Below are 21,503 nucleotides of genomic sequence, written 5' to 3' on the forward strand. Positions count from 1 at the left end.
GGAAAAGAATAAACATTCGGAGTCCTTGTGAGGATCTGAGACCAACTCGTCACGGCCGACCTAGAGCTTTATCAACAGAGCGACCAGCACATGAGTAGGAATACTTTTACTTCAGCATTCATTAGAAATCGTAATATGAATATACATAATGTAATACACATATACACACATATCATATATATATATATATATATATATATATATATATATATACACCATACATATAATCGGATTGTCCGGAACCGTCGGGTCCCTAGTGACATTAATGTGTTCTGAATGTGTATGACCATGTACTGAATGCCCCAGTTGTGGATCTAACAGGAAAACTTATGGTCGACAGAAAACCTAGTATTCGTTGACAGCAGGGAGTAGTAACCAGGCAAAATAACATTCTTGCGACCCTGAGGGGTCCGAGGGAAGTATACATATGTAATTTTAATAACACTCCCCCACAAATGCTACCATGTCTGTGCTCGAGCTACCGTACCATACATATACATATAAATATATATACAGGTATACGGCAGTTACAGCATGTTAATTTACACACAGTAATAACAGTTGGTGCCGACAGGGTCACCCACATACTACTGTGTCTCCCATACAGTGTTTACTTTTAAAAAACATACAACTACCGACCTGCTGACACTGCATCTACTGAATCAAGTACCAACAGGCGTCGGCATGGATCCCCATATCTGTTTGTGACAGAGCACTCCCGCATGTCGACACATGTGGACTAAAAAGCTATAGTGGGTATATCTGACAGGGAACACACAGACATATATGCACAACACAATGATTACATGCCCATTATCTAAAATAGTGCTATATTTCCCTCTATATATCACTAAAACACTGGACATGGAGAAAATGGCGCTGAATCCTGTTGTGAGGGCTAAGCCCCGCCCCTTCTCGGAGCGCTTCAGCCCCGCTATTAATATAGCTATTTATGCTGGCAGGGTTCCGTATACAGTGCCTATGCACTGTATACATGTTTAGCCAGACTCACTTGAGGTATATATTGCTGCACGGTACCTCTGAGACTCGGAAGTCTTCTGCCATCACTAAAGTCTTCTATTCTTCTCATACTCACCCGGCTTCTTTATTCTGGCTTCTGTGAGGGGGTGATGGCGCGGCTTCGGGAACAAGCAGCTAGGCGCACCAAGTGATCGAACCCTCTGGAGCTAATGGTGTCCAGTAGCCTAAGAAGCAGAGCCTTTAACTCACAGAAGTAGGTCTGACTTCTCTCCCCTCAGTCCCACGAAGCAGAGAGCCTGTAGCCAGCAGGTCTCTCTGAAAATAAAAAAACCTAACATAAAGTCTTTTAGAGAAACTCAGTAGAGCTCCCCTAGTGTGTGTCCAGTCTGTCCTGGACACATAATCTTACTAGAGTCTGGAGGAGGGGCATAGAGGGAGGAGCCAGTTCACACCCATTCAAAGTCTTATAGTGTGCCCATGTCTCCTGCGGATCCCGTCTATACCCCATGGTCCTTACGGAGTCCCCAGCATCCTCTAGGACGTCTGAGAAATCGAAAGAAAATATCTCCCCGTGTGTACACTCATTTAGATTTGGGTGGGGTGTGTTCAAACTAAAATCTAAATTGCAGTGTAAAAATAAAGCAGCCAGTATTTTCCCTGCACAGAAACAAAATAACCCACCCAAATCTAACTCTCTCTGCAAATGTTATATCTGCCACACCTGTACTGCACATGGGCCCTCATTCCGAGTTGATCGCTCGCTAGCTGCTTTTAGCAGCATTGCAAACGCTAGGCCGCCACCCTCTGGGAGTGTATCTTAGCTTAGCAGAATAGCGAACGAAAGATTAGCAGAATTGCTACTAAATATTTTCTTGCAGTTTCTTAGTAGCTCCAGACCTACTCCTAGATTGCGATCAGCTCGGTCCGTTTAGTTCCTGGTTTGACGTCACAAACACGCCCTGCGTTCGGCCAGCCACTCCCCCGTTTCTCCAGACACTCCCGCATTTTTCCCTGACACGCCTGCGTTTTTTAGCACACTCCCGGAAAACGCTCAGTTACCACCCAGAAACGCCCCTTTCCTGTCAATCACTCACCGATCAGCAGTGCGACTGAAAAGCGCCGCACAGACAACAGCAAAACAGCTAAGTTTTGAGTTAAATAACTAAGTGCATGCGCGCTGCGTACCATGCGCATGCGCATTTAGCAACAAATAGCAGCATAGCGAAAATAAATCGTCAACGAGCGAACAACTCGGAATGACCACCATAGTTTTGCCTAACTGCTAAGAAATTTGCTGCTACAATCAGGTCTGAATTACCCCCAATGATAGGTACTATCTATAGCAGGGGTGGGGAACCTTTTTTATACCAAGGGCCATTTGGATATTTATAAAATCCTTTGGGGGCCATACAAAAATTCTCAACTTAATAATGACCCTGCCCCCCAGTAGTTCTGCCCCTTAGAGGTATTGAGTGCGCGCATCGAAGGCGCGCATGCCAAAAATGGGTGTGGCCAATTAAAATGGGACGTGATACACATATGCCCCCAATACTGCAGTGCCAGATCCACAAATGCCCCCAGAGTGCCAGGTCCACAAATGCCCCCAGAGTGCCAGGTCCACAAATGCCCCCAGAGTGTTAGAGGAAAGTCTTATTGTATGTGGGAGGGCATTCCATAGGGTGGGTGCTGTCCGAAGAAATTTTAGCTTTTTTGCGAATAAAACCCTTAAGCTTCAAAAGATTGCAGGAATACCTATTATTCTTGATGAAGATGATAATAAGGGTATCAATTTGCTTATAGATCTAATGGAAGAGAGTGGTAATGATTCACAAGCAGATATTCCACAAGAGATTAAAATAGAAGACTACAGACCCTTCTACTCCTAACTCTTAAATCTACTCAACTTGATTATAACATTGCTTGGTAGCAGCGGCTGCTAACTTGGGCCCTCATTCCGAGTTGATCGGTCGCAAGGCGAATTTAGCAGAGTTACACACGCTAAGCCTACGCCTACTGGGAGTGTATCTTAGCTTCTTAAAATTGCGACCGATGTAATCGCAATATTGCGATTACAAACTACTTTGCAGTTTCTGAGTAACTTCAACCTTACTCTGCCTGTGCGATCAGTTCAGTGCTTGTCGTTCCTGGTTTGACGTCACAAACACACCCAGCGTTCGCTCAGACACTCCCCCGTTTCTCCAGCCACTCCTGCGTTTTTTCCGGAAACGGTAGCGTTTTCATCCACACGCCCATAAAACGCCGTGTTTCCGCCCAGTAACACCCATTTCCTGTCAATCACATTACGATCGCCGGAGCGATGAAAAAGCCGTGAGTAAAAATACTATCTTCATTGTTAAATTACTTGGCGCAGTCGCAGTGCGAATATTGCGCATGCGTACTAAGCAGATTTTCATTGCGATGCGATGAAAAATACCGAGCGAACGACTCGGAATGAGGGCCTTGGAGCGGATAACATAATTTGCCGTCTGGTGCTCACAACAAACAGTATATTTAAGTTGTGAGCTGCTAGTTCCATTACAATACACTATTGTTTAGGTTGGTGGTTTTTCAAGCTCTAGGGAATTTTGTGGGCTTGTTTTCAAAAGATCATGGAGCAGCTTCATTAAACGTCGGATTTTCAAAACTGCTTATGATTGGTGGCTTTGACTGATATTTTTCAAATGGCAATAATAATTAATGCTAAATAAGGTGTGTTTACCATTTATTTCTATTACTGCTTGAATAACATCGGACAAAGCTGCCGATCATCGGCTGGTTGGGAAATCTGATGTTTTTTTAAGCTGTCTCTCATGCATTCCAGGACGTCGCATAAGGGAAAAAAAGGGTACTACTGTTTACAGCAAGGTAAACTGTCCTGAGCTCTTAAGTAAAATTATTTCTTTATACAAAACACTTTGGGGTATTCATTGTTTTATTCCTTAACCGTTATTTCTATAGCACATGCATAGGCTATAGATTTACTATTGTCAAATCTACCAACAGAGCTGTTTCTAGCCAATTTGGCTCCCAGTGCGAGATTTAAAAATGCGCCCCCCCATGACATAAAAAATCCCCCCCACACACACACACACCTAGATGGAAGAAAAAAAAATCTTGCGCGCGCGCACCCGACAATGGGGCGTGGCCTCATCTAAATGGGTGTGGCCTCATTTAAATGGGCATGGCCTCGTCTGAAAAGACTACCTCACAATCCAGTTTTTGACCCTGCTCCAACAGATCACGACCACCACAGGAAAAAAAAATTCTACCATATTAAGCCCCACACAGTAATGCCCCCTGCACCATATTATGCCACACACCGCAATGCCCTTGATACATTAAATCCCCACACTACGGCAGGCAAGAGTCCCCATTTCACACATTACGGCAGGTGTCCCCAATTTACACATTGAGGGAGAGAGAGAATACTTACAGAGTCGATTACCGCTCTTCGGCCCGCCTCACCAGTCGCTCCTCGCGCCAGCCTTTCCCTCTTCCTAACTTGGATCCCCCTCTGTACTCCGCTCGCGGGGGGGGGGGGGGGGAGAGTTTCGCGGAGTGACAGGGTTGCGTCGTGACGTAACGACGCAACCGCGTCGTTCCGTGAAACTCCGCCCCCCGAGCGGGTTACTCGGGGAGAAATAGGAGGGGGAAGCAGGGAGCCACAGTTAGTGCCGCGGCGGGCGCCCAGTGCGGTTGCACTGCTCGCCTGCCCCAAGAAATGGCCCTGTCTACCAATGATTAACGGCTTTGACTGTTTCATTGGATTGGGCAACAGAAATAAATGCTAAACCTTCTTGGTTTGGGATCTATTTGTGGTGTCGCTTTAAATAAATTTGTCAAAGTGACAAATCACGCAATGCGGTAGTAAATCTAGCCCTTCTTGCTGAAGACTTTGGACCTTATGGGGGTCATTCTGAGTTGATCGTAGCTGTGCTAAATTTAGCACAGCTACGATCATCTTCCCTGTTCAGTTGTAAATTCGATCTCATGCTGGGAGCCGCCTATCATAGGGCAAGGCTGCCCAGCATGCAAAGTCCCTCCCAGCAATGCGATCGCAATTCAATTGCGATCACATTGTAGAACGAGAAATTAGGGATGCCCTCTGGCGTGCGTAGCATGGCTGCATATGGCCACTATTTTTCAGGTCGCAGTGGCCGCGTGTGTTGTCATGCGGCCGCCCCGAAAACGGTCCGGATATGCCTCTGTTATCCAGACCACGCCTTATGCATCTACGCCCGCCACTGTCAAGCATAGTGTGATAGCATCCATCAGAGATGCGATCGTAGACTGCTGAAAATTGCTCATTTGCAATTTTTGCTAATCAGCGATTGAAGCTGAATGAGGGCCTTAAGACGGTATCCTATTAGTAGCAGTACTTTACTACTGCAAATAGGATTGACGGGGGCGATTATTTAATTATTACCAGCTATTTATATAGCGCACACATATTCCACAGCGCTTTACAGAGAGTATTTAGCCATTCACATCAGTCCCTGCCCCAGTGGAGCTTACAGTCTATTTTCCCTACCACATGTACACACAGACACATTCACGCTAGGGTTAATTTTGTTGGGATCCAATTAACCTACCAGTATATTTTTGGATTGTGGGAGGAAACCGGAGTACCCAGAGGAAACCCACATAAGTACGGGGAGAATATACAAACTCCACACAGTTAGGGTCATTGGGAGTCATTCAGACCCGATCGCACGCTGCATGTTTTTGCAGCCGCGTGATCGGGTCTGAACTGCGCTTGCGTGTGACCCGCATTGCGCAGGTATGTCGGCCGCTGGCGATGGCCGTCGCCGGGCAGCGACGAAACTAACGAAGAAAGCGATCGCAAGAAGATTGACAGGCAGAAGGCGTTCGTGGTCGACAACTCACCGTTTTCTGGGAGTGTCCGGAAAAATGCAGGTGTGCCCAGCCGTTCCGGAAGAGGATTCCTGACGTCACCAGCGGACCGGATCGTCGCAGCGGCTGAGTAAGTCCTAGGCTGTGCAGAAACTGCACAAACTTTTGTTTGTGCAGCTCTTTGCATAGCCGTTCGCACCCCAGCAATGCGCTTACCCCCTCCCCTGTAGGCAGCAATTACCTGGTCCTAGCAGTGCAAAAAAATGCCTGCGTGCAACCAGGTCTGAATTAGGCCCACTGTGGGAATCGAACCCATGACCTCAGTGCTGTGAGGCAGTAATGTTAATCATTACACCAGGCATTCCCAACCTCAGTCCTCAAGGCACACTAACAGTCCTGGTTTTAGTGATATCCCGGTTTGAACACAGGTGACTTAATTAGTACCTCAGTTATTTTGATTTAACCATCTGTGCTGAAACCTGGATATCACTAAAACCTGCACTGTTGGTGTGCCTTGAGGACCGCGGTTGGGAATGCCTGCTTTACACCATCCGTACTGCCCGGCTATCTTATTAGCCCCAATGCCGGCATCCTTTTCACGCGATGCCGACCCTTATCAGGGATTATGCTTCGGGTGCGTCAGGCACCTGAAGCATAATCTGCGATAAAGGGCTGCCAGAGCCACGATAACACGTGGGATCGGGGACTTATCCCCGGTATCATGTGTTTTCGAGTGATCAAGGATCCAATTTTGGCTTATCAAAATGGCATCTAATTGCATACCGCGATAATGACCATTGATCATTAATCGCGATATCCGTCCATTTCGATCAGCCGAAATGGCATCGGGACTAATAGGTTTCGTCCTTAGGGATAGATTTACTAAGAAGTGGATTGTCAAAGATGTCGATGATCATCGGGGGTTTTGACCAAGTTTTAAAATAATAAGGAATAAATGCTTAACAATCCTGGCCTAACATGTATTTTTATTGCAATTTTAAAACTATCAGTCAAAGCTGCTGATGATTGGCCGCTTTGATACCCTGCTCTTTAGAAAATCTAACCCATAGGGATAATGTGATAGCCTAAAAACACTGCAGGTATCTGTGAGTTCTCGGCATGTCTGCCTGATGTTTTTAAGGGTTAATCATTTAAAGACAAAACCAGCCTGGTTTTGCCTTTTAAATGATTGCCCCCTTAAAAAAATCAGGCTGGCTATTACATTTACCCCTTAAGTATGGGATTCCCAAATTTATTGAATCTCTTCGCCCTAGAGTATCAGTATTTTTTTCACGGTACCCCTGGGCCAAATGTTTTTTTTACTAGGGCAGAGAAAGCTGTGATGTAGACAGTAGGGATCTCGCATTGCGATACCGCTGGCTGGAGCTAGCGTAATTATCGCAGGGCTCATTGTGGGGTTTTTTCACAATTTTTTATTTTGTAAATTTGCCCAGGTCGCATTTCCCATTATAGGTATGGGGAATGTGATCTGATTTTCACGAAAACTGCTCCAAAAGCCCTTTAATACATTTGAGTGATAATAAAATGATGTGAAAGGGTGTGAAAACACCCTTTTTCACTTTTTAGCAAAAATAATGTTAATAAATAGGCGTCAAAGTCTTTGCCCAAGGTGCTAGAAAGCCTAGGGGGGTCATTCCGAGTTGTTCGCTCGCAAGCTGCTTTTAGCAGCTTTGCACACGCTAAGCCGCCGCCTACTGGGAGTGAATCTTAGCTTATCAAAATTGCGAACGAAAGATTAGCAGAATTGCGAATAGACACTTCTTAGCAGTTTCTGAGTAGCTCCACACTTACTCGGCATCTGCGATCAGTTCAGTCAGTTTCGTTCCTGGTTTGACGTCACAAACACACCCAGCGTTCGCCCAGACACTCCCCCGTTTCTCCAGCCACTCCTGCGTTTTTCCCAGAAACGGTAGCGTTTTTTCACACACACCCATAAAACGGCCAGTTTCCGCCCAGAAACACCCACTTCCTGTCAATCACATTACGATCACCACAACGAAGAAAAAACCTCGTAATGCCTTGAGTAAAATACCTAACTGCATAGCAAATTTACTTGGCGCAGTCGCACTGCGGACATTGCGCATGTGCATTAGCGACTAATCGCTCCGTTGCGAGAAAAAAATAACGAGCGAACAACTCGGAATGACCCCCTAGATTCACCCCTGCACTAACCAGCATTTGCCTTTTTCTATTATTAGGTATTGATAGTTTACAAGGTAATTCATTGCGCCCTACAGCGCTCTTTACACCGTCACAAGGGGCTATGCCCCGTTAACCCCTGCATGCCTTTCTGGTGTTCAATATTTGTATTATATAGAGTATTACCTGCATTCTTAGTTTTGTTAGTGGTTACCCTGATTCAGGGAATCACTGGTAGCGGCTGCGGATGGAAGAGGGGTCTAGAGGTGCTGTGGCTGGGGGATGGCAGGACACGGGGGCGGTGCGGATGGGGGAGGGGGTCTGTAGATGCTTCTGGTGGGGGAGGGCCAGGTGCGGGGGGCCGCAGATGAAGGAGGGGGTCTGGAGGTGCTGTGCATGGGAGAGGGGTGGGTGCGTTTGGGGGAGGGGCAGGTGCAAGGGGGGTGCAGTTGGGTGAGGGTTCCAAAGGTGCTGCGGGTGGGTGCGGGGTGCCGCGGATGGGGTATGTAGATGCTGCGGGTGGGGAAGACGTGGCAGTGTGTGTGTGAGGGGGGGGTCCGTGGATGGGGGAGGGGGTCCGGTGGTGCCATGGGTGGGGGAGGGGTGGGTGGTTGCAGAGGGGTGCTGCAGAATGAGGAGGGGTTCCAGAGGTGCTGCGGGTGGGGGTGTGGCAGGTGCGGGAGGGCCACGGATGGGTAGGGTATCTGTAGGTGCTTCGGGTGGGGGGGTGCAGATGGGGGAGGGGGCCGGAGGTGCTGTGGTTGGGGGAGTGGCGGGTGCGGGGGTGCCATGGGAGGGGTAGGGGGTCTGGATGCATTGCGAGAAGGGGAGGAGCAGCTGTGGGGGTGCCGCGGATGGGGGAGGGGTCCGTGAGCGCTGCGGATGTGGGTGTGCCGCTGGTGGGGGAGGGGTGGAAGCGGGTGGTGCCGCGGGTGGTGGAGGGGCAGGTGCCGTGGGGCCGCTGATGGGGGAGGGGCGTGTGCGGGGTGCCGCGGGTGGGGGAGGGGCAGGTGCGCGGTTCAGGATGGAAATAAATGCAGCAGCGTGTGGTCAGGCAGGGAGCGCGACCTCTGTGTCTAAGGTGCGTCTGCTTGTCATCCACGATATTTAACGTGCTCACCACTCACCAGAAAGTTAAGGGATCATGCCCTGCATCCAGCCACCGAGATCTATGACTCAATGACTCTGACTCCGCCCAGCGTTAGGAAATGAGTCACAGAATCACAGATCTGGGCAAATATATAGGAGATAGGGGGTCATTCCGACCTGATCGCATGCTGCCGTTTTTCGAAGCGCATCGATCAGGTCACTACTGCGCATGCGTATGCACCGCAATGCACAGGCGCGTCGTACAGGTACAAAGCGGATCGTTGCTAGGCGATGGATTTAACAAAGAATCCATTCACACAGCCAATCGCAAGAAGATTGACAGGAAGAAGGCGTTTGTGGGTGTCAACTGACCGGTTTCAGGGAGTGGTTGGAAAAATGCAGGCGTGTCCAAGCGTTTGCAGGGCGGGTGTCTGGCGTCAATTCTGGGGCCGGACAGTCTGAAGTGATCGCAGGGTTGGTACTAAATCGGAGTGGGAGAAGGGACCTTCTGACGTCACTAGGGGAGGAGACATGTCATCAGGGGGAGGAGCTACGGACGAACAGGGTACCCGAAAAGTACCCTCGCGGGCTCACTTTGCTCGCCACGCTTCGGGCTCGGTGGCTCGCCACCTGTTTACTAAAGGTAATAGTTGGTGGCGTGGATAGTAGAGGTACTATCCCGCTGGCCTAGCCCCTCCCCCTTGTGTTGTGGCTCCTCACCCTGGCGTAAAAGGTCCCTTGGATCTAGCATCTACCGTGATCGCAGTGGCTGAGTAAGTTTAGACCTACTCAGAAACTGCACAAACTGTTTTTGTACTGCTCGGCTGCACAAGCGTTCGCACACTTGCATAGCTAAAATACACTGCCCTGTGGGCGGCGACTATGCGTTTGCACGGCTGCTAGCGAGGGATCAACTCGGAATGACCCCCGTATTGATTGTTGGCATTTGGAATTGCTATGAGTTATAGTGCTTCATTTGTTTTTAACTCATGTCTCCAGCATTTAATTATCGAGGGCATACACTAAGCCAAGTACCAGTTGAACGCTACTAATATAATAACTCTCTGCATGTTTACAACAGTGACAGCAGAGAACGTACACACAGTAAAAGCAACGCAGGGTTCGTGCGCGTCACATGACGTAACTCTTCAAAGCCGCCAGTAGGAACCGTGTCTCCCTTGTGTGCGTGCGCACAGTCCTCACTGGGTGACGTCATGCTCGCCTCTCATTTGTGCCTGTCACAGGTCTCACCTGGGCGTAGCGTCGCATGCGCAGAACGGACCGGGACTCTGATCACTTCCTGGTTTGGAGTCTCCGGTCCTCTCTCACCATGACAGAGGGCTCCGCGGAGCCTCCCCCCTGCCCCGGGGCCCGGCGCCGCCGGCTGCTGCTGTCACTGCCCAATGTGTTCCCAGGACGAAGTCGCTCTGTCCCCGAGCCTCCGGCACCGTCTCCCCCGCCATCACCTCCCTCCCCGACGGCGGTGCCGGCCCCGGTGCCACCCTCATCCCCAGGAGGCCAGGACTCCCTCCTCGAGTGCCCACTGTGCCTAATACGTCAGCCCCCGGAGGAGCTGCCCGAGATACTGAGCTGCCGGCACCGCTCCTGCCTACGCTGCCTGCGCCAGTATTTGCGGATTGAGATCACCGAGAGCCGGGTGAACCTGCGGTGTCCAGAGTGCGCCGAACGGCTCAGCCCCCAGCATGTCCGGGCCATCCTGCGCGACCCCCCGCTCACCCGAAAGTACGAGGAGTTCCTGCTGCGTCGCTGCCTGGCTGCCGACCCGGACTGCAGATGGTGCCCTGCCCCGGACTGCGGGTGAGAGCTGCTCCTGGCTGCCGGGGGGATGGGGGAGGCACAGCACTAGCAGCAGCATGATGGTATAAGTCGGGGTGTACATAGGGTGCAGCCTCTCACGGATAATGGTGGGGTCTGCTCACCCCTCATCATTGTGCAAAGTGACGGGCAGTGAATGGCAGCGCGAATATGGCAGCAGTATGTAGTGGAACAGGCCAGGATGTGTGCCAGTGTGTCTACAATAGAGGGACCAAACACACTGCATAAATACCATGGATGTGTTATAGCTGCTTGGTGTATATTTACATTTTCAATTTTAGAACATTAGCTATGTCTGCCATTGATAAACAGCAACAGAAGAGTGATACAGCTTTATATATCAGGCTCATTTGGTAACGGTGTAAATGGCAATGATTTGGTGTGTGACTGTATTCACAGAACAGTATTTAGCAATTGTCAATCTAGTGAAAACCATATCTGCTTACTGTGGATTAGATTATTGGTCCTACCTTATTCGGGGTAATACATTTGTTTTATTGTTTAGTGCTCATCTTCTCCTTCCAGTGCTTTCCTCTACCATTATTTTATATTGGTGGGTTCCTTTCTTAGGTCCTGTTGGGTGGGAGCTGTTCTGCAGTGGTTAAGGTGCATACACACGGTGCGATGCAGGAAATGCCTATGCGATGTGGCTGGAGCCCGGCACCACCGATATAATCAATGATGGCTTGCCTGCACAGTCCTTTTCTCTAACGTCCTAGTGGATGCTGGGGACTCCGTAAGGACCATGGGGAATAGCGGCTCCGCAGGAGACTGGGCACAGCTAAGAAAGATTTAGGACTACCTGGTGTGCACTGGCTCCTCCCACTATGACCCTCCTCCAGATCTCAGTTAGAATCCTGTGCCTGGCTGAGCTGGATGCACACTAGGGGCTCTCCTGAGCTCCTAGAGAGAAAGTATATTTTAGGTTTTTTATTTTACAGTGAGATCTGCTGGCAACAGACTCACTGCAGCGAGGGACTAAGGGGAGAAGAAGCGAACCTACCTAACTGGTGGTAGCTTGGGCTTCTTAGGCTACTGGACACCATTAGCTCCAGAGGGATCGACCGTATGGAACCGGCCATTGATGTTCGGTCCCAGAGCCGCGCCGCCGGCCACCTTACAGAGCCAGAAGCAAGAAGAGTCCGGAAAATCGTCGGCAGAAGACATCAGTCTTCACCAAGGTAGCGCACAGCACTGCAGCTGTGCGCCATTGCTCCTCATACACACTTCACACTCCGGTCACTGAGGGTGCAGGGCGCTGGGTGGGGGCGCCCTGAGCAGCAATAAAAACACCTTGGCTGGCAAATATATCACCATATATAGCCCCAGAGGCTATATATGTGATAAATACCCCTGCCAGAATCCATAAAAAAGCGGGAGAAAAGTCAGCGAAAAAGGGGCGGAGCTATCTCCCTCAGCACACTGGCGCCATTTTCTCTTCACAGTGCAGCTGGAAGACAGCTCCCCAGGCTCTCCCCTGTAGTTTTCAGGCTCAAAGGGTTAAAAAGAGAGGGGGGGCACTAAATTTAGGCGCAATATTGTGTATACAAGCAGCTATTGGGAAAAATCACAGTTATAGTGTTAATCCCTGCATTATATAGCGCTCTGGTGTGTGCTGGCATACTCTCTCTCTGTCTCCCCAAAGGACTTTCTGGGGTCCTGTCCTCAGTCAGAGCATTCCCTGTGTGTGTGCTGTGTGTCGGTACGGCTGTGTCGACATGTGGGATGAGGAAGGTTACGTGGAGGTGGAGCAGAGGCCGATAAATGGGATGTCGTCCCCTGTGGGGCCGACACCAGAGTGGATGGATAGGTGGAAGGTATTAACCGACAATGTCAACTCCTTACAAGGCTGGATGACGTAAAACAGCTGTGGGACAGCCGGCTTCTCAGCCCGCGCCTGCCCAGGCGTCTCAAAGGCCATCAGGGGCTCAAAAAAGCGCCCGTTACCTCAGATGGCAGACACAGATGTCGACACGGAGTCTGACTCCAGTGTCGACGAGGTTGAGAATATACACAATCCACTAGGAACATCCGTTACATGATCTCGGCAATGAAAAATGTGTTACGCATTTCTGACATGAACCCAATTACCACATAAAAGGGGTTTTATTTTTGGGGAGAAAAAGCAGCCAGTGTTTTGTTCCCCCATCAGATGAATGAATGAAGTGTGTAAAGTAGCGTGGGTTCCCCCAATAAGAAACTGGTAATTTCTAAAAAGTTACTGATGGCGTACCCTTTCCCGCCAGAGGATAGGTCACGTTGGGAGATATCCCTTAGGGGGTGGATAAGGCGCTCACACGTTTGTCAAAAAAGGTGGCACTGCCGTCTTAGGATACGGCCACCTTGAAGGAGCCTGCTGATAAAAAGCAGGAGGCTATCCTGAAGTCTGTATATACACACTCAGGTTATATACTGAGACCTGCAATTGCCTCAGCATAAATAGTGCTGCTGCAGCGTGGTCTGATACCCTGTCAGATAATATTTATACTCTAAGACAGGGATAATAGTTTGCTAACATAGAGCATATTAAAGACGTCGTCTTATATATAAAGGATGCACAGAGGGTTATTTGCCGGCTGGCATCCAGAATTAATGCAATGTCCATTCTGCCAGGAGGGTATTAGAAACCCGGCAGTGGACAGGTGATGCTGCCTATAAAAGGCACATGGAGATTCTGCCTTATAAGGGTGAGGAATTGTTTGGGGATGGTCTCTGGGACCTCGTATCCACAGCAACAGCTGGGAAGAATTTTTTTTTACCTCGGGTTTCCTCACAGCCTAAGAAAGCACTGTATTTTCAGGTACAGTCCTTTCGGCTTCAGAAAAGCAAGCGGGTCAAAGGCGCTTCCTTTCTGCACAGAGACAAGGGAAGAAGGAAAAAGCTGCACCAGCAGCCAGTTCCCAGGATCAAAAATCTTCCCCCGCTTCCTCTGAGTCCACCGCATGACGTTGGGGCTCCACAGGTGGATACAGGTGCGGTAGGGGCGCGTCTCGGGAACTTCAGGGACCAGTGGGTTTGCCCACAGGTGGATCCCTAGGTTCTGCAAATAGTATCACAGGGATACAGGCTGGAGTTCGAGGCGACTCCCCCTCGCCGTTACCTCACATCAGCCTTGCCTGCTGCCCTCGGAGAAAGGTAGTACTGGCGGCAATTCACAAACTGTACTTCCAGCAGGTGAAATCAAGGTACCCCTCCTTCAACAAGGCCGGGGTTACTATTCCAAAATGTTGTGGTACCGAAACCAGACGGTTCGGTGAGACCCATTCTAAAATTGAAATCCTTGAACACTTATATACGAAGGTTCAAGTTCAAAATGGAATCGCTCAGGGCGATTATTGCAAGCCTGGAGAATTTAATGGTATCACTGGACATCAAGGATGCTTACCTGCATGTCCCTATTTACCCTCTTCACCAGGAGTACCTCAAAATTGTGGTACAGGATTGTCATTACCAATTCCAGACGTTGCCGTTGGTCTGTCCCCGGCACCGAGGTATTTACCAAGGTAATGGCCGAAATAATTATCCCGTACTTGGACGATCTCCTTATAAAGGCGAGGTCCAGGGAGCAGTTGTTCGGCGGAGTAGCACTATCTCGGGAAGTGCTACAACAGCACGGCTGGATTCTGAATATTCCAAAGTCGCAGCCGGTTCCTACGACGCGTTTACTGTTCCTGAGTATGGTTCTGGACACAGAACAGGATAAAAAGGGTTTCTCCCGGAGGAGAAGTCCAAGGAGTTGTCGTCTCTAGACAGAGACCTCCTAATACGTATACAGGTGTCGGTGCATCAATACACGCGAGCCTTGGGAAGGATGGTAGCTTCTTACGAAGAAATTCCATTCGCCAGGTCCCATGCAAGGATTTTCCAGTGGGATCTGTTGGACATGTGGTCCGGGTCGCATCTTCAGATGCATCTGCGGATAACCCTGTCTCCAAGGGCCAGGGTGTCGCTGTTGTGGTGGCTGCAGAGTGCTCATCTTCTAGGGGGCCGCAGATTCGGCATACAGGACTGGGTCCTGGTGACCACGGATGCCAGCCTTCGAGGCTGGGGGGCAGTCACACAGGGAAGAATCTTCCAAGGCTATGGAAAAGTCAGGAGACTTCCCTACACATAAATATTCTGGAACTAAATGCCCTAAGTCAGGCTAGACCCCTGCTTTAACACCGGCCGGTGCTGATCCAGTCAGACAACATCACGGCGGTCGCTCATGTAAACGACAGGGCGGCACAAGAAGCAGGATGGCGATGGCAGAAGCCACAAGGATTCTCCGATGGGCGGAAAATCATGTGTTAGCACTGTCAGCAGTGTTCTTTTCCGGTGTGGACAACTGAGAAGCAGACTTTCTCAGAAGACACGACCTCCACCCGGGAGAGTGGGGACTTCATCCAGAAGTCTTCCAAATGATTGTACACCGTTGGGAAAGGCCACAGGTGGACATGATGGCGTCCCGCCTCAACTAAAAGTTACAAAGATATTGCGCCAGGTCAAGGACCCTCAGGCGATAGCTGTGGACGCTCTGGTAACACCTTGGGTGTACCAGTCGGTGTATGTGTTCCCTTCTCTGCCTCTCTTACCCAGGGTAATGAGAATAATAAGAAGGAGAGGAGTAAGAACTATACTCATTGTTCCGGGTTGGCCAAGAAGAGCTTGGTAACCAGAACTCCAAGAAATGATCTCAGAGGACCCATGGCCTCTGCCGCTCAGACAGGACCTGCTGCAGCAGGGGGCCTGTCTGTTCCAAGACGTACCGCGGCTGCGTTGGACGGCATGGCGGTTGAAGGAAAAGGGAATTCCGGAGGAAGTTATCCCTCTGCTATTTAAAGCTAGGAAAGAAGTGAACGCTAACCATTATCACCGCATATGGCGGAAATATGTTGCGTACTGTGAGGCTAGGAAGGCCCCAAAGGAGAAATTTCAGCTAGGTCGATTTCTGCACTTCCTACAGTCAGAGGTGACTATGGGCCTACAATTGGGTTCCATTAAGGTCCAGATTTCGGTTCTATCGATTTTTCTTCCAAAATGGAACTGGCTTCACTGCCTGAAGTTCAGACTTTTGTTAAGGGAGTGCTGCATAGTCAGCCCCCGTTTGTGCCTCCAGTGGCACCGTGGGATCTCAACGTGGTGTTGGATTTCCTGAAGTCGCATTGGGTTGAGCCACTTAAATCCGTGGAGCTATAATACCTCACGTGGAAAGTGGTCATTCTGTGGGCCTTGGCGTCGGCCAGGCGTGTGTCAGAATTGGCGGTTTTGTCATACAAAAGCCCTTATCTGTATTTTATATGGGAAAGGCGGAATTGAGGACTCGTTCCCAATTCCTTCCTAAGGTGGTATCAGTTTTTTATGTGAACCAACCTATTGTGGTGCCTGCGGCTACTTGGGACTTGGAGGATTCCAAGTTACTGGACGTAGTCAGGGCCCTGAAAAGTATATGTTTCCAGGACAGCTGGAGTCAGGAAGACTGACTCGCTATTTATCCTGTATGCACCCAACAAGCTGGGTGCTCCTGCTTCTAAGCAGACGATTGCTCGCTGGATCTGTAGCACGATTCAACTTGCACATTCTGCGGCTGGACTGCCGCACCCTAAATCTGTAAAAGCCCATTCCACGAGGAAAGTGGGCTCTTCTTGGGCGGCTGCCCGAGGGGTCTCGGCTTTACAACTTTGCCGAGCTGCTACTTGGTCAGGGGCAAACACATTTGCAAAATTCTACAAATTTGATACCCTGGCTGAGGAGGACCTTGAGTTCTCTCATTCGGTGCTGCAGAGTCATCCGCACTCTCCCGCCCGTTTGGGAGCTTTGGTATAATCCCCATGGTCCTTACGGAGTCCCCAGCATCCACTAGGACGTCAGAGAAAATAAGAATCTATTACTCGTAGTCCGTAGTGGATGCTGGGCGCCCGTCCCAAGTGCGGACTGTCTGCAATACTTGTATATAGTTATCGTTAACTAAAAGGGTTATTGTTGAGCCATCTGTTGAGAGGCTCTGTTATGTTCATACTGTTAACTGGGTATCATATCACGAGTTATACGGTGTGATTGGTGTGGCTGGTATGAGTCTTACCCGGGATTCAAAATCCTTCCTTATTGTGTCAGCTCTTCCGGGCACAGTATCCTAACTGAGATCTGGAGGAGGGTCATAGTGGGAGGAGACAGTGCACACCAGGTAGTCCTAAATCTTTCTTAGCTGTGCCCAGTCTCCTGCGGAGCCGCTATTCCCCATGGTCCTTACGGAGTCCCCAGCATCCACTACGGACTACGAGAAATAGATTTACCGGTGAGTAAAATCTTATTTTTTTTTTCTTGCGATGCCAATCCCGCGGGAACGCGCATCAGCATTGCAAGATGTATACACACAGGGCAATATGCTCTCTATTTTCCTGCGATATGGACTACGCACCGTGTGTATGCACCTTTAGAGTCAGACACATGAACGGCATGCAAAAATGACAAAATGAAAATATTACTTGAATAAGCCTTAACAGGATTTGATGTGCTATAATGAACATTTTGTGAAACTGTAACACACATATGCGTTATGAAATACAAACCTGTTTATGGGTTTCTTACAACTCCTTTTGCATCAAACCGCTTGCATTTGCTACAGTCAATTTCTTTGCTTCTAAAGCTGGGTGCACACTAGACAATGGGTGTGAATTATTGCATCGACAGTTTCTAGGTTGACAATGTTTGAGTCGACCACTATAGGTCGACAGGCACTAGGTCAACAGGGTTGGAAAGTCGACGGGGGTTCTGGGTCGACATGGTCTAGGTCGACAGTTCCAAAGGTCGACATGAGATTTTCATGTTTTTTTTTTTGGTGTCGTTTTCTTTGTACAGTGACCAGGAAGTCCAATTAGTGCACCATGTCCGCTCACACGGGCAAGGTGCTTCGCTCGGCACAGATTACCGTTCCAATCGTAGTCCACGTGAATCGTTAAGTATGAAAAAGTTCAAAAAAAGAAAAAAAATTGAAAAAGTCATGTCTGCCTAGAAATTATGCCGACCTAGTGACTGTCGACCAATAGTGGTCAACCTAAACATTGTCGACCTACAGACCGGATCCCCTAGACGATATGCTCCATGAGTGATATCGTCAGTGTTTGCCTTTGAACTCCCAGGCAAAGGACATCGTGCATACACACTGAACGCTATCGCTAATGATATTGTTCAGTGACCTCATCCTGCCACAACCATGAACATGCAGTTTTGGACGATATTATTGGATTGACCTGCATGTTCGGACGATAGGTGATATTGTTAACGACCTGCTGGAGCACGTATTGTTAACAATACTGTGCGTACACGCTGGACGATTATCATAAAAAGTGCAAAACCTCCTTTACTACCTCATCTTGTGACCTACTGTATACCACCTGTCTAACCCAGTACTCCATTTCCATTCCATTACATTGCACTTGTGCGGACAGACTGTTGCAAGAATGCAACCCATTGAATATAGTCTCTAAAAGAGACAAGTGGTGTTGCCTATAGCAACCAATAAAATTCTAGCTATCATTTCTCTATTGCATGCTACAAAATGATAGAATCTTATTGGTTGCTCTGGGTAACACCAACACTTGTCTAAAAACTTTAGTAAATCTTACAGAATATTCCCTGCTGGGGTTTATTTTGCATGTCTAACTCCCTTTAATATTAAACATACGTATTTCTATCCCTCATAGAACAAAGATTATCCCTAGCCTTCAAGATTAAAAGATTTCTGGGAATACTTGGCTTTCTAAGGCACATTCCCAAACCACCCTATTAATCTGCCTAGACTATTCTTTTCAGTTCAGCCAAACAAACATGGCAGCATGATTGGATCACCTAACCCAGAGGTTCTCAAACTCGGTCCTCTGGGGCCCACGCAGTGCATGTTTTGCAGGTCTCCTCACAGAATCGCAAGTGAAATAATTAGCTCCACCTGTGGACCTTTTAAAATGTGTCAGTGAGTAATTAATACACCTGTGCACCTGCTGGGTTACCTGCAAAACATGCACTGTGTGGGCTCCCGAGGACCGAGTTTGAGAACCTCTGACCTAACCCTACTAAGTATTTTTCACCTTTGCAGTCTGGTTCATTTTTGGATCCCACAGACTAGAGTGAAATGAATGGTATGGATACTCCTCTGCCAATGTATGCAGTGAGCTTGAATGCGTTTCACCCATACAATAGGACTTCATTAAGGAGAAAAGAGAGGTCATGCTGTTTTACCCCTGAACTTCTATTGTGTGGTGAATTATGTAATGTGTGTCTAATACCACTATAAGACAGAAAAATCGCAAATTTCCGGGTTAAGGCTCCTAACCATCTTTCACACAGCACATTTAACCCGGATTTTTCCCAGGTCGATCCCTGTGGCGGCGACTTCCACAGTAACATTATGCCGTTCCTATCACAAAAATGTGTGTAGCTCAAAACACCACATACCAACATATATCATCACCATACAACATCCAACATCGCATGTAGGCTGATAGAAGCGATAATATGGTATGGAGAGCAAATGTAGACCTGAAGCTCATCCATGTTTGTGCATGCCTGTTATTCCTATATTTAGCCTAAAGATTATTTAACTGTTCAGTTAAAAGAAAAATATTCCATTTTAATTTACAGGTTAAATGTATGAATACTTACCTTATTAAATATCCCTTTCACACCGCACAAATAACCAGGTATCAACCCGGCATATTGCTTTGTCGACACGGGTTGCTGTGCGGTGTGAAAGCGCCTTGGTCGAAGTCCCGGATCGCCTGACCCGGCAATTCAACCCAGGAATAAAGCAATGTTATTCCCGGGTCGAATACCGGGTCAGTGGCAGCGTGAACGGATTCACTACATAGGGAGAGGTGGCACGGAGATGAGCTCATCTACCAGTGCCGGCTCCGCCCCCCGCCGCTATGGCAACCGACTCGGCAAACTGCCAGGTCGGTAAACCTGCAGTTAGAGTCTAATGCCGGATCCCACCCGGGAAGGACCCATTTCCAATTCCTGGGTGGGATCCGGCATTGGCGATGTGAAAGGGATAAAAGTGTATTTAACTTCTAACCTCTATTGGTTGACACAAAGCCAGCATCTGATTTAAACTAAGTAGCACAAAATCCTATTTGCATTACTCTGCAAAATCTAATGCAATCATTTAAATGAAAAATATTTTAAAGTTTTATAATTATATACTGTAAGTACTTGCAATTAATGTTCATTCTGCTTCCTGACCTTGGTCTGGTCACTTATTTGATTCTTAAGGGGGGTACTCACGGAGCGATATTCTAAGCAATCTGACTAGACTGCTTAGAATTTGAGCATTATCGCTCCGTGTGTACCCCCTACAGCGATAGCGATGCGCAGCCCCGCGCATCGCTGTCGCTGCTCCTAGATTGGCCTGCTGTGCAGGCCAATCTAGCGGGTCGCTCATTTCACCTGCTGGGTGAAATGAGCGGCCCCTCGTCTCCCCCCGCACGCTCAGCACAGATCGTGCTGAGCGGCGGGAGAGATGTGTGCTGAGCGGTTCGCTCAGCACACATCTCTCCCGCATCGGCCCGTATATATGGGCCTTTAGTGAGGACAGGTTTTTACCAAGCAAGTGCCATTGTGGGAAGAGCGTAGTGAAAACAAGTGAGGCCACAGACTGAGCATTAGATGGTGGTACAGTTGCATGGGTATGCGGTTGTTGGATTGACCACACTAAGGTCGACCACTTTTTCATACTTTACCATCCATGCAGCGGTAGCGGAATGAGGCACCTTTCCTGAAGTATGCGAGGGTATGCGGTTCACTAATTGGGGTTCCCGTTCACTTTACGGCATAAACGACACCAAAAAAAAGTAAACAAATCATTTAAAAAAAACATGTCGACCTTTTTCACATGTACCTTTTCCCTGTGTCGACTTTTTGGGGTCAACCCAGACACTGTCGTCCTTTTTAGGGTCTACCCAATGAATCACACCCAGTTGTATGATTGTGATGTTAGACGTCACTCTATATGGAATTAAGATATTTCAGCCAATTTTTTTTTTTTTTCTTTAGTGGGTAGCACAGTGGTTAGCATCTTTGGTGTGGTTGTTTTTAATATGACTAGAGTGCTTTCTGTACAGTTGTATGTTTCTCCATCAATGTTTAAGGGTTTCGTTTGGGTTCTCCAAAAACATACTGGGCGGTTATTTTTTTTCTTCCTGCTAAATCAGGCCTTATTGTGTGTCCAAGCTCCTCTATGGCAAGTAATGATGATGCACAATTAAACAAGGAACTGTACTTTCCTCTTTAACCTGGTATGCTTGGTATTGTAAGGTTAGAAAGATGCTTGTTGATTGGTATCTGGACTATTGGTCACCCCATATGGTCAACAGACACAAGGTCAACATGGACAACTGGTCGACGCTGGAAAAGGTCGCTTGGTTCATATGGTTGACATGATGATAGTCGGCACATTCTTGTTTTTTCCTTACTTGCCTATCTGTGTGACACACATCATAAGCTTTCGTAACCTTGTGGCAAGTGGAGCGAGACACCGTGCCCGAAGTGTGGCGAGCTAAGCGTTTCAAAAATTGGTGGTCCCGGGTGCAAAAACTATCCATTCTAATCCC

The 21,503-nt window shown here is 48.4% G+C and overlaps 1 protein-coding gene across 2 annotated transcripts in view; it reads left to right on the plus strand.

Annotated features, from left to right (window-relative positions):
- The first annotated feature begins 10,261 nt into the window (after positions 1-10,261).
- The window catches only part of RNF19B (ring finger protein 19B), a 58,858-nt gene continuing 47,616 nt past the window's right edge, over positions 10,262-21,503 (plus strand). The window contains exon 1 of one of the 2 annotated variants that reach the window (XM_063954128.1): positions 10,262-10,902. In XM_063954128.1, the coding sequence (XP_063810198.1) occupies positions 10,352-10,902 (551 nt within the window). In that variant the 5' untranslated portion in view covers positions 10,262-10,351. The remainder of the gene's footprint in view (positions 10,903-21,503) is intronic. The other variant, XM_063954129.1, reaches the window with a different exon arrangement.

This window comes from Pseudophryne corroboree, chromosome 2 (assembly GCF_028390025.1).
Source record: "Pseudophryne corroboree isolate aPseCor3 chromosome 2, aPseCor3.hap2, whole genome shotgun sequence".
In the NCBI taxonomy this organism is placed as follows: domain Eukaryota; kingdom Metazoa; phylum Chordata; class Amphibia; order Anura; family Myobatrachidae; genus Pseudophryne; species Pseudophryne corroboree.